We start from the raw sequence: 14,344 nt of genomic DNA on the forward strand, positions 1-14,344 counted from the left end.
TGTCATGTTATGTTAATTTGTTGTGAAATAAAAAAGATAATTAAATGGCTGAAATCTAATAATAATATATTTAAAATTTTTTATCCAAATAATAAAATATATAACAGGGCCAAAAACCCTGAAAATAGAAGTTGAATGCCCCCATATCTTCATGTCAGTCCCTTTACCCGTATCCGAATCCTCTAGGAGACGGCATGACATTTTATTACATATAAAATAATATGAGTTTAATTCCTATTTTAAAATCAAACTTCGACTAATTTAATGTAGCATCTATATAATTGGTTATTAGATTCATAATTTCTTTATATATATATATATATATAAAGGTGTTTTATTGTAAACCTCAGCTCAGCTGTGTGTGTTCTTCTTCTCTTCGATTACGTTTTGCTGTTTCCCAAATCCAATCCTAATTGGATTCTAAAATAAAATAACATTGAAATTATCTCCTATCTATTTACTTTCTTACTACCTCTGACTTCTCCTACCCGGCTTCCGATATCGACTTTATTACTCAGAAGACACTAGTTCCTTCAAAATCATGCCATCAATGCTTCATCTTTCTATTCTCAACTACAAATAGAATCGTCATTTTTAGTATCTTTCAACCCCACCAACCCTTCTTTAGGGCTTCACGTTACTTGTATTTATTTATTTTTTTTTGTGTCTCTTTTCTCATTCAATCCATCATTCTTCTGCAAAATATCAACATGCATTCTCCAAGGATGAATCATGTTCCACTCAGAAGAAGCTTTGATCAAATGAGCTCTTCAACCCCACTTGATAAGGGCTCCCATGGTCTTGATCATGCTGTTGATGACACTTCCTCTTCTACCAGTGCCAACAATTTCAACCCCAGAAAGTCTGTTGTTCTTCTTCTTCTTCTTTTTCTTCTCATTTTTCAAATTTGGGTTGTTCTGTTATTCAAGTGTGTGTTTTGTTTTGTGTTTGTAGGTATCAATTGCAGGTATTTGAAGTTGCCAAGAAGAGGAACACAATAGCAGTTTTAGAGACAGGAGCTGGGAAGACTATGATAGCTGTAATGCTGATAAAAGACATTGCACAAACTATCAAGTCTAATGGTCATAGGAAACTGATTATTTTCTTGGCTCCAACTGTTCACCTTGTTCATCAGGTGTGATTTTTCTCTTACTTCTTATTTACTTTTCCTTCACTTCACTTGCTCAAAAGGAGAACTTTTTAAGAAGTATACCGTAGGGATGCCTATTAATGCTTGCGGCTGGTTAACTGGATCACATGCTGAAAAGAAAATATGGTTTATTGTTGCAGCAATACGATGTCATTAAGATTAATACTGATTGTAAAGTGGAAGAATACTATGGATCCAAAGGAGTTGATGAATGGACTTTGGACTGCTGGGAGAAAGAATATGATCAAAATGATGTAAGTTTGGTTTGTTTATAGCTCACAGATATTGTGATGTGTCATTGTTGCAATCTAACACTGCGTTATCTGTTTTGTTAGGCACAGAAATTTAATGTTGGGAGTTATCTAAAATTAAATCCGCTTAATCACAATTCACTTTAATTCTAAAAAGTCTTGTTTGCTGCAATTCTTTGGACTTAACTACCATTTCTTTAATCATTCAGTCATTAGCTGTTGTTCTTTTTTGTTGTTTATCTTAGTTTTTTGGGATATATATGTTGGTTGATTCTCAGAAAGTTGTTACCAAAAAAATTGTGTCTTTGTGGAATTTTATAATAGTCCATGTATGTTGCTTGTAATAAGACAAGCACTTTTGTGATACTTGGTGAAAGCTTTTCAATTCATTTGTGATTATAATTTCATGAAAACCTGAAACTTTTTTGATACAATAGTGTTAGGTTGATTCACATACTTTATTCATTTCATGTAGGTATTGGTTATGACCCCACAAATCCTCTTGGATGTGTTGAGGAAGGCATTCCTGAGGCTAGAGATGGTATGCTTCATCATAATAGATGAGTGCCATCATGCTACTAAAAATCATCCTTACGCAAGGGTTATGAAGGTTTATGTCTGTCATCTCCATAAATTATTTATTTTTGCTTATCTTATCTTATCTAATCTAATGCTTCATTTTCTTTTTGTTCTTCATATAATTGTCTTCATAATAAGCATCCCAATTACATATATTCTTTTGTGAAGGAATTTTATCACAAATCTAATAGCAAGCCAAAGGTTTTTGGAATGACAGCATCACCTGTGGTGAGAAAAGGTAAGATAATATTTTTTCTGTATACATGTTATGCTAATGGGAATAAGGTGGTTATAATGCTTGAATTTTTTTTTTATCTACTTTTTCTTGATTTATGATTGTGCAATATGTACTTCTTGATGTGTCATGAACTTTATGATTATTTGCTCTTTTGTTAAAGTTTTTTAGCTGAATTGGAATTTGAAAAGCTCAATGGGCCTTTTTTACTCTAAGTTTTTTTAGTATTTAAATATGATCCTTTCTATACCTGCTTTTTGAATTTTTTCATTCAAAATTCTATTTCGAGTTTGTTGAATTAATGAACAATCAGCAGTGAGAAGAAATGTATTATTTTGAGTTTGTTACATTAATCAATGATGATAAGAAAGTTCAGCGGAACGAGAATTTTATTCCTCTTTTTTTAATAGGGAGAATCTAGCTACTGGTTTCCAGTGATGTGTAGTGCCTGACTAAAGCCACTGGGATGGATTTTATGAAATTATATCCTTTAATATTTAAATTTTTGTTGAACCACGCTATGTGAAATTTGCTTTGTTTTTGTGAACAATATAACTTTAATTCTTCAAATCATAGATACCTGTTGACAACCTATTTTAAAAGCTAAGACAATGAGAACCTGTTTTAATTCTTCAACTTATAGATTCCTATAGAGGGTATGTCTAGAACTTTTCTTTTAGGGAGCAGTTATGAAAAAGATAGCACTGTATGTTTATGGCTTGATATCGTTCCTAGGGCTTGCACAATTCACCTCCAACAATTGCATTTAATTCCTATGTTTGGCCATGTTTAATAAAGTTCATCACATGAACCTGTGCAGATATGTATTATTTTGAGTTTGCTACATTAATCAACACTGATAAGAAAGTTCAGTGGAAGGAGAATTTTATTCCTCATTTTTTAATAGGAGGGCTCTAGCTACTTGTTTCCAGTTATGTGTAGTGCTTGACTAATGCCACTGAGATGGATCTTATAAAATTATATCTTTTAAAATTTAATTTTTTGTTGAACCACACAAAGTGAAATTTGCTTTGTTATCATGAACAATATAGCTTTATACTGATGTGGTAATCAAAACCTGTTTTAATTCTTCAAAACATAGATCCCTATTGAGGGTGCATCATCTAAAACTTTTTCTTTTAGGGAGCAGTTACGAAAACGATAGCAATTGCTTGTTTATGGCTTGATAACAAGAATCGTTCTTAGGGCATCGGCAATGCACTTCCAACTTTAGCATTTAATTCCTATATATTGCCATGTTTAAAAAAGTTTATCTCATTAATCGCAGATATTCTTTCTATGTATTGTAATTTAATTGAATGCATTGAGATTTCATCGTTCAATGGAATTTTATTTCTATTCTTTGATGAATTCTATTTAAACAATCCTTTTAGCATGACTTGGATGTTCATGTGTTATTTCCCCTGTTGCATTCACTTTCATTCAACCTCTTTATCATGACGTGGATGTTAAAGTGTTATTTCTCATATAGCATTCTGTTTTTATGCCTATTGAGGGTGCATCATCTAAAACTTTTCTTTTAGGGAGCAGTTATGAAAACAATAGCAATTGTATGTGTATGACTTAGTAATAAGAATCATTCCTAGGGCATCCACAATTCACTTCCAAATTTTGCATTTAAGTCCTATATATTGCCATATTTAAAAAAGTTTATCTCATTAACCACAGATATTCTTTCTATGTATTATAATTTAATTGAATGCAGTGAGATTTTATCATTTAATGGAATTTTATTTCCATTCTTCGATGCATTCAATTTAATCAATCTTTTTAGCATGACTTGGATGTTCATGTGTTATTTCCCCTGTCGCATTCACTTTCATTCAACCTCTTTATCATGACACGGATGTTAAAGTGTAATTTGCCATGTAACATTCTGTTTTTGTGCAGTCTTTATGTCATGAATTAGATTTTTTTTATTACTTGCCATGTATTTGCATGCTATTTTAAACACTACTTTGCAATTTAGGCGTCTCATCAGCGATGGATTGTGAGGGACAAATCTCAGAACTCGAAAGCATCTTGGATTCTCAGGTACTCACTTTCTGTTTGATAACTTTGCATTGATTGTTGTTAAACTAAGAAGCAGAACAATAGTTTCTTGAATTGATGATGCTGCAGGTTTATACCATTGGGGACAGGACAGAGATGGAAGTATATGTTCCCTCTGCGGTCGGAAGTTGTAGATTTTATGACCAATCAAGCTTTGATAGTTTGGATTTGACAGAAAAATTGGAAATCTCATGCTCTAAGGTATATGTTCCTAATGCGTACATATTTTTATGTGTTTGATGTTTGTGCCAACACAAACACATTCTCAGCTTTCACCTAATGTGGTTTTTATGGACAGTTTGATGCCTCACTATCAAAGTTGCAAGGATCAGTGCAAAATTCTTACAAAGATATGGATGATAAGCATAAAACACTTAGAAAGCAGCTGTCCAATTATCATGCAAAGATCTTATATTGCCTAGATGAACTTGGCCTTATATGTGCTTATGAGGTATGCTTGGAAACCCAATATGTTTACACTAATGTGGAGAACTGAATGCTTGTCGAATGGTAAAGAAATGTTGTCTTTGTTGAGACCTTATTCTAGGTATCTTTCCTAACATAGGCTGCTACAATAACATAAATCATGAAGGAATTATTCCCTAACATTCAAGCTCATGAATTTCATGTGAAAAGTCCATGTCTGGGGCCCTAAAATGATGTTTTATGAATATTTATATATATTTCTTGGTCTTTCTTTGAAGGCAAGTGTTAACATCCTCATATTTATTATTATTGTCAAGTAATTGTTTGCTGGATACTGGTGAAATATTTTGTCTGTGGTATTTATTTTGTTTCCCTTTGTGGTGTTGATTTGATGTTTTGACTTGTGGTTAGGCTGTTAAAGTCTGTCTGGAGAATGTCCCAAAAGTCCAAGACGAGTGTGAAATTTACAGAGAAAGTTCATTGCAATGCAAATATTTTCTTGAGGAAATATTGTGTATAATTGGGGGATCTTTGCCTCTGGGTATGCCATGAAATAACTTACCATCTTCATTGTTTGTCAAAATTTTTATTCTTTTTCAAATACATTAGTAGTTATTTGTTAATGCCTCTTTCATATATTCTATATATTGTACCTATTACTTGGTATGTTTGGTTTTTGATGCGTTATGTAAGCATTGTCTGCTTTCTTTTGATATTCTATTATTCTGGACCTAGCCTCTGCCTGTGCATTGTCTGTCACTTAATGTACATGTAGAGTTAATATATATAAACAGCTATCAGTTGCATGAGATTTAGCCTCTGCCTGTGCATTGTCTGTCACTTAATGTACATGTAGAGTGTTTGAAAAACACATATTGATGCTTTGTTGAAATTGTACATCCATAAGGGAATATAGTTCCATGCTCAATAGTTTTATTGGATTACTTACAGGAGCAATTAACATTTAATGCGCGGCAAAAGCTAAGTCAATGCTAACAAATAAGTATAAATTTTTTTCACTAAAGAATCTTTATTTATATCTTTTCAATGTCATTGATTTTTTTATTAATTTGTTTTATTGTCTTGTGCTTCAATTGAGGATAATTCTGTTTAAGAATCACTGTGCTTTTTGCTAAAAAGCAAATTATGTTTTCAGTGAATTTTCTTTACTGCCTTTTGTTGCCTGTCTAACTTCTATGAAATTGATCAATGGATACTGCTTTAGGTTTTGATTGACTAGCATACTTTTTAGCCATTTTGCCTTATGATACTTTATAAGTTAATCCAAATGATATGCCATCTTTTACTTTCTGCTTCAAATGTGATATATTTATCAAGTGTTATTCCCTTCCCATCCCACAGGTGAAAAAAATTTTTTGGATTTTGGTTTTGACTATACAAAGGCAGTAGATTTGGGTTACATATCTCCAAAATTGCATGAACTTCTTCAACTCTTCCTATCTTTTGGGTAATTGAACAATTTAATTGGTTAATGTCTTTTAGTCTTATGACAAAATTGTTTTGATACTTTAATAACTGTAAATGTTATATCATGATTTGATTTATTGTCACCCTTTTTCTGGCAGAGGGGCTACACAAGTATTATGCCTCATTTTTGTGGAAAGAATTATCGCAGCTAAAGTGGTTGAAAGGTTTGTGAAGAAAGTAAATTGTTTGGCTCATTTCACTGTTTCATATTTGACTGGAAGTAATACATCAGTCGATTCTCTGGCACCAAAAATGCAGAAAGAAATCTTGGAATCATTTAGGAGTGGAAAGGTATCTAACTTCTTGTACAACAAATTCTCCTCAAAAGAAGTTTGGGTGTTTAATTAGCTAATAAGCGATGAGTAAAATGTTTGATTAGCTAATAAGAGGAGTGAAATTTTCTATGTAGGTCAATCTATTGTTTGCTACTGATGTCGTTGAGGAGGGGATTCATGTACCAAACTGCTCTTGTGTTATCCGTTTTGACCTGCCAAAGACTGTCCGTAGTTATGTTCAGTCTCGCGGACGAGCTCGGCAAAATAACTCCCAGTTCATCTTGATGCTTGAGCGGTGAAGCCCTGACCTTGTCATTGTATATTACAAAAACATATGCTTATAGTGTATTTATGAATGACCAATACGCTTGAAGTCTTTTCAAGTCATGAAATGCTTCTTGCAATGCACATTTTTAATGTATATTTGCTTTTCTTGTCTGTATGAAGTTGTTGTAGCACAGAATCTAACCACATGCGCATTACTTGCAGGGGAAACATTAAACAAAGGGATAGACTTTTTGATGTCATTAGGAGTGAACAATCAATGGCGGATACAACTGTGAGTAGAGACCCTGATTCCTGTGTTCTGAAAGCATGTACCTTGGGGACAATGAATGCCTATGTTGTGGATATAACTGGAGCATCAGTAACTGCAGACTCCAGTGTCAGTCTCATACATCGATACTGTGAAAAGCTCCCTAGTGACAAGTATGGAAATGCTTTACTGTTTCCTTTTGCCATACATAGTTGTGTTTTTTACAATATTATTTTTCATCAGATTCTATGTATGGAGGCCATGCATCTAGTTATAACTGGCTACTGCATAAAATAGGTACTACACACCAAAGCCAATCTTTAAGTACAAATCTTTTGACGAGTCTTATGAGTGTGAAATGACGCTACCTTCAAATGCACCTTTCCAAACAATTGTTGGTCCTCCAAGTAGAAATAAAAACTTATCAAAGCAGCTTGTGTGCTTGGAAGCATGTAAAAAGCTGCATCAAATGGGAGCTCTGAATGATCATCTTCTCCCCTTCATTGAAGAACCTTTTGAAAGCAATCTCATTGTTAAAAAGAATCCAGGTGCAGGTATGCATACATCAAATCTCCTGTGCAACTGTTTGGTGTGTGTTATTTTTATGTGAATTTTTTTCCTTTACCACATATGAACAACATCACAAATTTTGACCATTGAATGAAATTTTGGCCGTTTAACTTGTGTTGAGTAATCTAAATATGGGTCATTCATGAATACTGGAAATTCATGCCTTCACTCCTCTAGATCCAAACAAAATTTTGGAAGTCGAAGTTTCACTCTCACTAGCCATGGTAGCTATTTGGACAGTTTAGAATTAATGGTTCAGGCCGACTTGCTCTGATATTATGTAATTTTTTTATAGGAGAGTTCTTATTTCCCTTGATAAATATTCAGTACTATGGGGGTTCATATAACCATACAAGCTAAATTTCCATTCCTCGAAGATCTATCTACCATATGAATGCAAGATGATTTCCCATGCCTAGAAGATCTATCTATCATATAAATACAAGCTAATCTACCTAGTACCTACCATGCAATTTCTTTCAAATATGGAAACAAAACAAAAAAAATATTATGAGATAATTTCTCTCCTAATTGGCAGATAATTGGGAGTTATTGTCATTTCTTAAATATCTTTTTGTTCCACAGTATTATATCATTGGTGGTTACCTTTCTTCTGCTCTATATTTGTTAAAAACAACAATGGACCGTCTGTGGTTTCTTGCTCCACCTCTTTTTATATTTAGTTAAAGGTTTTGTCTTACCAATCTTTGCTAATGCTTTAATTTAGTGTGTGGTAAGTTATCTTGCTCTTTGTTTGTGTTTGAAGGAACAACGAAAAGGAAGGAACTGCATGGGACAAATCCTATTCGTGCATTATCTGGAAGCTGGGGAGAAAAAGTTGATGGTGTTGTTTTACATGCCTATAAATTTTACTTCTCCTGTAATATTGCTAGTGAGATTTACTCCGGATTTATGTTTTTGACTGAGTCAAAACTTGATGATGATGTGGGAAATTTTGAATTGGAGCTATATTTGGTCTCTAAGGTGGTTAAGGCTACTGTTTCATCATGTGGGAAAGTGCATTTGGATGCAGAACAGGTCAAACATAAGCTTATAAATTTCATTTATGATTTTACTTTTCAACTGGCAAGTATAAAATACAGTGCCATTATGTTTTATTTATTGTTTTGCCTTTGTTTGTACCAGATGACCAAAGCAAAGTGCTTTCAGGAATTTTTCTTCAATGGCTTATTTGGAAGGTTGTTTGTTAAATCCAAATCATCTGGAAAAAATAGAGAATTTTTACTTCAGAGAGAAACAAAATCACTGTGGAATCCATCAAACATGTATTTGCTTCTACCATTGGAGATATTGGGCATTTCTGGTATGGAATCTTGGAGAATAAACTGGACTGGAATTAATGCATGTGCTGCTGTGGTAGAATCTTTAAAGGAAAACTCTTATTTGGGTGCTAATCATTCCAATGGTTACGAAGGAAATTTGTCACCTCATAGGACTGACTCCTCTCAGAAAGAATGCAACATTGAAGATATAATCCATTTTGCTAATTGTTCTGTTGATGCAAAAGATCTCAAGAATAGGGTAGTACTAGCTATCCATACTGGAAGAATCTACTCTACGGTTGAAGTGGTTTGCAATACATCTGCAGAGAGTCCTTTTGATGGAACTGCTGATGGTGCCCCATCAGTGTATACAACCTTCACGGACTACTTCCGTAAAAAGTAAGTGATATTTTATCCTGAATGGGGCATCGTGTTTATTGTGCTCTTTCCTTCTAGATTATCATTTATGCTTCCATTTATACTGTTGGCTCTGATCAGGTATGGGATTGTGCTGAAACATCCAGGGCAGCCGTTGTTGCGGTTGAAGCAGAGTCATAATGCACACAACCTTCTTGTGAATTTTAATGAAGAAGGTTGGTCAATGCTTGAGTTTGGTTTCATCCAATAACCATTTTAATGCCTGATTTAGTTCCCACTATGAATCACGATTTAAAGTTTGAGATATGTGTGCTTGGGTTCTAATTTTTTCAAACAAATCTATGACTTACTGATTCCACATTTGAAACCTCAAGTCACTTCTTCTATGCCATGTGAAGCTCCTTTATAGGGACCACATATTCAGTAAGGTCTATTTGTTATTGACTTCTGAGTTCTATTTAAACAAAAGAGGGTGCCAAAAAGAGGACATACATATATATATATATTATTTCCAGTAAATACTCGTATGCTAATTCTCTTTGTGAACTCACCTCCTGATGTTATGAACATTTTTGCAAATCTCCAATTTACTTCTTACCACTAGTGATTCCTAAAATTTTCACGTTCTTGGGATAGAATTTATTATTGTATGGATTTGGGGAGGGTGTAATGTAGGAAAGGCGGCTGCAAAGTCTGGTTAAGAGTTCAAGAATTTATTGTTCTTTTTCTTCTCACTTTGACATCAGGTCATTGGATGCACATCTGATTCATCATATTATCTATTACACTGTTGTGATTTCTCAAAAAATGCTAGTGAAAAGTAAACAGGAGGTAAAAAACCAGCATTTCATATATAAGTGTGCATTTTAACTATCTAAATGATTATTTTGGTTCAGCTGTCAAATTTGATTTAGAAATTGTTGCACCATGTTTATCAGCTTCCTAATAATTTCCTGTAAATGAACAGGTGGCTCTGGCAAGGCATCACAAGCTAAAAAGGCACAGATTCATATTCACATGCCATCTGAGCTTCTGATCACTGTTGATGTTCCAATCAATGTCATAAAATCATTTTACCTACTCCCATCATTAATGCAACGGCTGGAGTCCCTGATGTTGGCCAGCCAACTTAGAGATGAGATTGATTGCAGTTCCCTTCATATACCAAGTTCCTTGGTTTGTGAAACTGTGAACTTAGAACAATTCACTTAATTTCGCTGTCCTTTGATGTATCATGCAATATTCAAATTAACCATATTCAATCTTATGATTAGATTTTGGAAGCACTTACGACGCTTAGATGCTGTGAAAAATTTTCTATGGAGCGGTTGGAATTGCTTGGTGATTCAGTTTTAAAGTATGCTATAAGCTGCCACCTCTTTCTTACATATCCAAAAAAGCATGAAGGCCAATTGTCTGGTAGGCGTCAATCAGTTATTTGTAACTCAACCTTGCATAAATTCGGAACAGATCGCAAGTTACAGGTATCAAATCTTACCTTTGTTATTTCTGAATTGTACTGAAATGGCTCAAGCATATTGCTGTATCTTTTCTGATATTGATTTTACTAGGGAGACAATGCTTGTGTAAATTTTTAATTCCTTTCAAAGCTAATGTAAATTGTTATTCATCTGATCGCACATTCTTGTTAATAGCTTTACATTTCTTATTTTCCAGGGATACATACGGGACAGCGCATTTGATGCCCGTCGTTGGGCTGCTCCAGGACAGCTTTCTGTATTCCCTGTTCCTTGTGAATGTGGGGTGGATACTTTAGAAGTACCATTGGAAGGGGATTTTTTTTCTGATGACACAAAAGTTGTGGTGGGGAAGCTATGTGACAAGGGTCACAGATGGATGGGTTCAAAAACGATATCTGATTGTGTTGAAGCCCTCATCGGAGCATATTACGTTGGCGGAGGATTGGTTGCTGCACTTCATGTGATGAAATGGCTTGGTATTGATGCTAACATTGAGCCCTCATTAATAGTTGAAGCCATTACTTGTGCATCTGTCCGATCATATGTTCCCAAAACCAATGAGATCAAGGATATAGAGAATAAGGTTGGATATGAATTTTCTGTCAAGTTTCTGTTACAGGAGGCCATTACACATGCATCCGTAAATGAGTTCTACTGTTATCAGGTAATGATGCAACGTCAGCTGTTGATTTTGTACTTACCAATAACTTTTACATTACTTGATTCTCGTAAGATGTTTGGAATCACGTGTGAAAGAAATAGGGAGAAAACTCATATTTTTAAAGGTGTATATTGACCTAATAAATTGAATTTTCCAGGCCCAATTTCCATATGATCTCTCTTTTGACTTTTGATCTGATTTTTAACAGAGGCTTGAATTTCTTGGAGATGCTGTTCTGGACTTGCTTATCACCTGGCATCTTTATCAGAGCCATAGAGATATTGATCCTGGCGAGTTGACTGATTTACGCTCAGCCTCTGTTAATAATGAAAATTTTGCTCAAGTTGCAGTGCGAAATAACCTGTATAAGCATCTTCAGCATTCTTCTACTCTACTCTTAAGCCAAATAACAGAATATGTGAAGTCTTTTCCCGAACTCAGTGACACAATTAGTTCAGGCCCCACCACAAAAGCTCCAAAGGTAATCTCTTCTATTGATCTACAGTATTATTACAACTCTATTTATCTATCTTATAGAACTAGTCCTATTTTGTGTAATTATATGGCAATATTAATGCTATCTCATAAGACAGCCACATCGTTATTAGTGCGCAGATTAAATTCTGTTCTTAGTGAATCTAAATATTTTTTTTTACGGTCTTTTGATTTGTGATTTTAGCTTATGTTCCTTAAAATTCTAATTATAAATGCCCTCTTTTGATCATTCCTTTCTGTGCTAGGCTCTAGGAGACTTGGTGGAAAGTATTGTTGGTGCAATATTGATTGACAGCAAGCTTAATCTTGATGAAGTGTGGAGAATATGTAAACCATTATTGTCTCCAATCGTGACCCCTGATAAACTTGAACTCCCTCCACTGCGTGAACTGAACGAATTGTGCGACTCTCTAGGATACTTTATTAACACAAAATGTGCTCACAAGGGGGAAATGGTGCAGGCAGAGTTGAGATTGCAATTGGAAGACACTCTTCTGGTTGGACAAGGGCTGGAGAGGAGCGCAAAAGCTGCAAAAGGAAATGCAGCTTCACAGTTGTTGAAGCAACTTGAGGTTTGTTCTTACTCCAGTATGAAGTTTGTTTACCCTATTCTCAATGTGCATCCTTCTCTCTGACTGTCAAGCAGACAAATTCCATGTAGTTTTATAAAGAAAAGCAAAATGATAGTATTAGTACTAACAAGAATATTATGAAAGTGAAATGCTTTTCACTTTGCTTACAGTTGCACAATGCATATACGAGTCACATAAATGATTGTTTTCTCATCTAATATTTTGCTTTATTTCTTAAGCAGTTCTTCTAGCATACATGTCTAAAGTGAAGTCTTCTTTTTGTTATATAATTTGGCTTCATTTGTCAAATTCATGCATACAAATTTGACAGGCATATGCTAAAGCATTTAAAACTTGTAATGCAACAGACTAGAGGAATTCGCAAAGGTGTATCCAAAACAAGGAGACTGAGCCCTGATCATTGTGATGATTCATCTTGTCTCCACTTGGATAATAAAGTCAGCGGGCAGACATCTGATGAATATTTGCCAGAACAAGCAGCCTGTAAAAAGCTCAAGGGATCTGAAATTCAAAACCCTGTCTGTGACTCTTCCAAAAAAGCCTGCAGTTCCACCAATGCAACCCCAAGTATGTAGCATTCATTTGTTTCTGTATCATTTTTTATGAAAAATAAATTGATTAAGCATGCTTATGCATGTATGGGGCACAATTGCATGACGTTTTCAATATTTTCTGCTTTATTGGGTACTCTTTTTGTGCATTCTTCAAGGACGGTCTTTAATTGTTTATCTATGTTCATTTCCAACTCATTTTACAGTTATTGCACCTATCAACATGAAGAAAGGAGGGCCTCGAACCTCACTTTTCCAACTTTGCAAGACTATGCTATGGCCAATGCCCACATTTGATACCACAGAACATAAATCAAGGTCAGCCTCATCATCCAAGTTCTCTTATTTTTACTTTTCCTCAGATCTTTTGAATTCATTCTTTCCAGCATTATTGTCTTTCTGAACCTTCAAAGCTTCCATTTTGCTATCTGGTAAGTTTAATCTTGGTCTAATTAAATTTCTACTGCCGCCCACAGGACTCCCATGATATTTGATGAAATTTCTGGGAAGAGAGAGGGATTTAACAGTTTTATTTCAAAAATCACTCTGCATATACCAGGATCTGGCAATATTGAGTGCACAGGAGATCCCAGAGCTGATAAGAAAAGTTCATTTGATTCTGCCGCACTACTCATGCTCAACAGTTTTGAACGAGAGGGTAAAATCATCATAAGTGATTCCTAAATTCTACCAGTATCAAAATTTGTTTCAATTATTATCGCAACAAATAATAGATGGTGATATTTTTTCATTGATCGCCATCTTTATTTGTCACCTAACTTAAAGTAGAGCAATGAGGAAACATGTTGGTGACTTGTCCAGTAATTTATTGGCCATGAACCTAGCGTGAGAATAGAAGCTTTATGTGCAGAGACTAACTTAAAGCATCATCCTCCATTTTATTTTGTACACAAACCTTTCATGCCCTTTAATGAAGGTGTACAGTGAACTGGGTTCTATATTATCAAATAATAAACTTCTGCAGATGATTATCAGTGATCATACCGTTACATTAAGTAATCTTTACAGCTAAGGACCTAAATAATATTTTCTGAAGTACGAAGCCTCCCTTCAACAGAAATTCAAGGCAAAGCTATCTTTTTTGCATTGCGAAATGTGTGGGCATGGATGGTGCATCTTACTTACAAAACATGAAACATCATCCTGAAACTGTCAGTGTTGACCGGTATGAATAAATAAAGATTGGGTAATGGGTTGATCCACGTTAAGCCACACTTGCCAAAGTCAATGTTGATCTGTTAAAAAAATAATTTTTTTGGATGCATTTCAGAACTGAAAAACTGAAATCCATGCATTTCT

The 14,344-nt window shown here is 34.5% G+C and overlaps 1 protein-coding gene across 1 annotated transcript; it reads left to right on the forward strand.

Moving 5' to 3' along the window:
- The first annotated feature begins 339 nt into the window (after positions 1–339).
- On the forward strand, positions 340–14,026 carry LOC123206426 (endoribonuclease Dicer homolog 3-like). The gene is made up of 25 exons (XM_044623616.1): positions 340–862; positions 955–1,135; positions 1,291–1,404; positions 1,877–2,011; positions 2,149–2,218; positions 4,206–4,270; positions 4,358–4,489; positions 4,587–4,739; positions 5,126–5,255; positions 6,077–6,182; positions 6,301–6,493; positions 6,612–6,772; positions 6,967–7,185; positions 7,310–7,566; positions 8,349–8,620; positions 8,729–9,264; positions 9,364–9,458; positions 10,211–10,419; positions 10,518–10,727; positions 10,921–11,388; positions 11,594–11,866; positions 12,126–12,452; positions 12,821–13,040; positions 13,231–13,342; positions 13,501–14,026. Exons 1-25 carry the CDS (start codon positions 711–713, stop codon positions 13,706–13,708), a joined length of 4,998 nt encoding a protein of 1,665 aa, XP_044479551.1. The 5' UTR covers positions 340–710; the 3' UTR covers positions 13,709–14,026.
- The last annotated feature ends 318 nt before the right edge of the window (positions 14,027–14,344 follow it).

Source organism: Mangifera indica, unplaced genomic scaffold (assembly GCF_011075055.1).
Source record: "Mangifera indica cultivar Alphonso unplaced genomic scaffold, CATAS_Mindica_2.1 Un_0035, whole genome shotgun sequence".
Taxonomy (NCBI): domain Eukaryota; kingdom Viridiplantae; phylum Streptophyta; class Magnoliopsida; order Sapindales; family Anacardiaceae; genus Mangifera; species Mangifera indica.

What these genes read in the sequence shown, in the direction of transcription:
- LOC123206426 (XM_044623616.1), top strand. Translation starts at nt 711, where the DNA reads ATGCATTCTCCAAGGATGAATCATGTTCCACTCAGAAGAAGCTTTGAT. An exon ending in CTTACGCAAGGGTTATGAAG is followed by an intron (nt 2,012 to 2,148) that starts GTTTATGTCTGT and finishes TCTTTTGTGAAG; the next exon opens with GAATTTTATCACAAATCTAA. An exon ending in ATCACCTGTGGTGAGAAAAG is followed by an intron (nt 2,219 to 4,205) that starts GTAAGATAATAT and finishes TTTGCAATTTAG; the next exon opens with GCGTCTCATCAGCGATGGAT.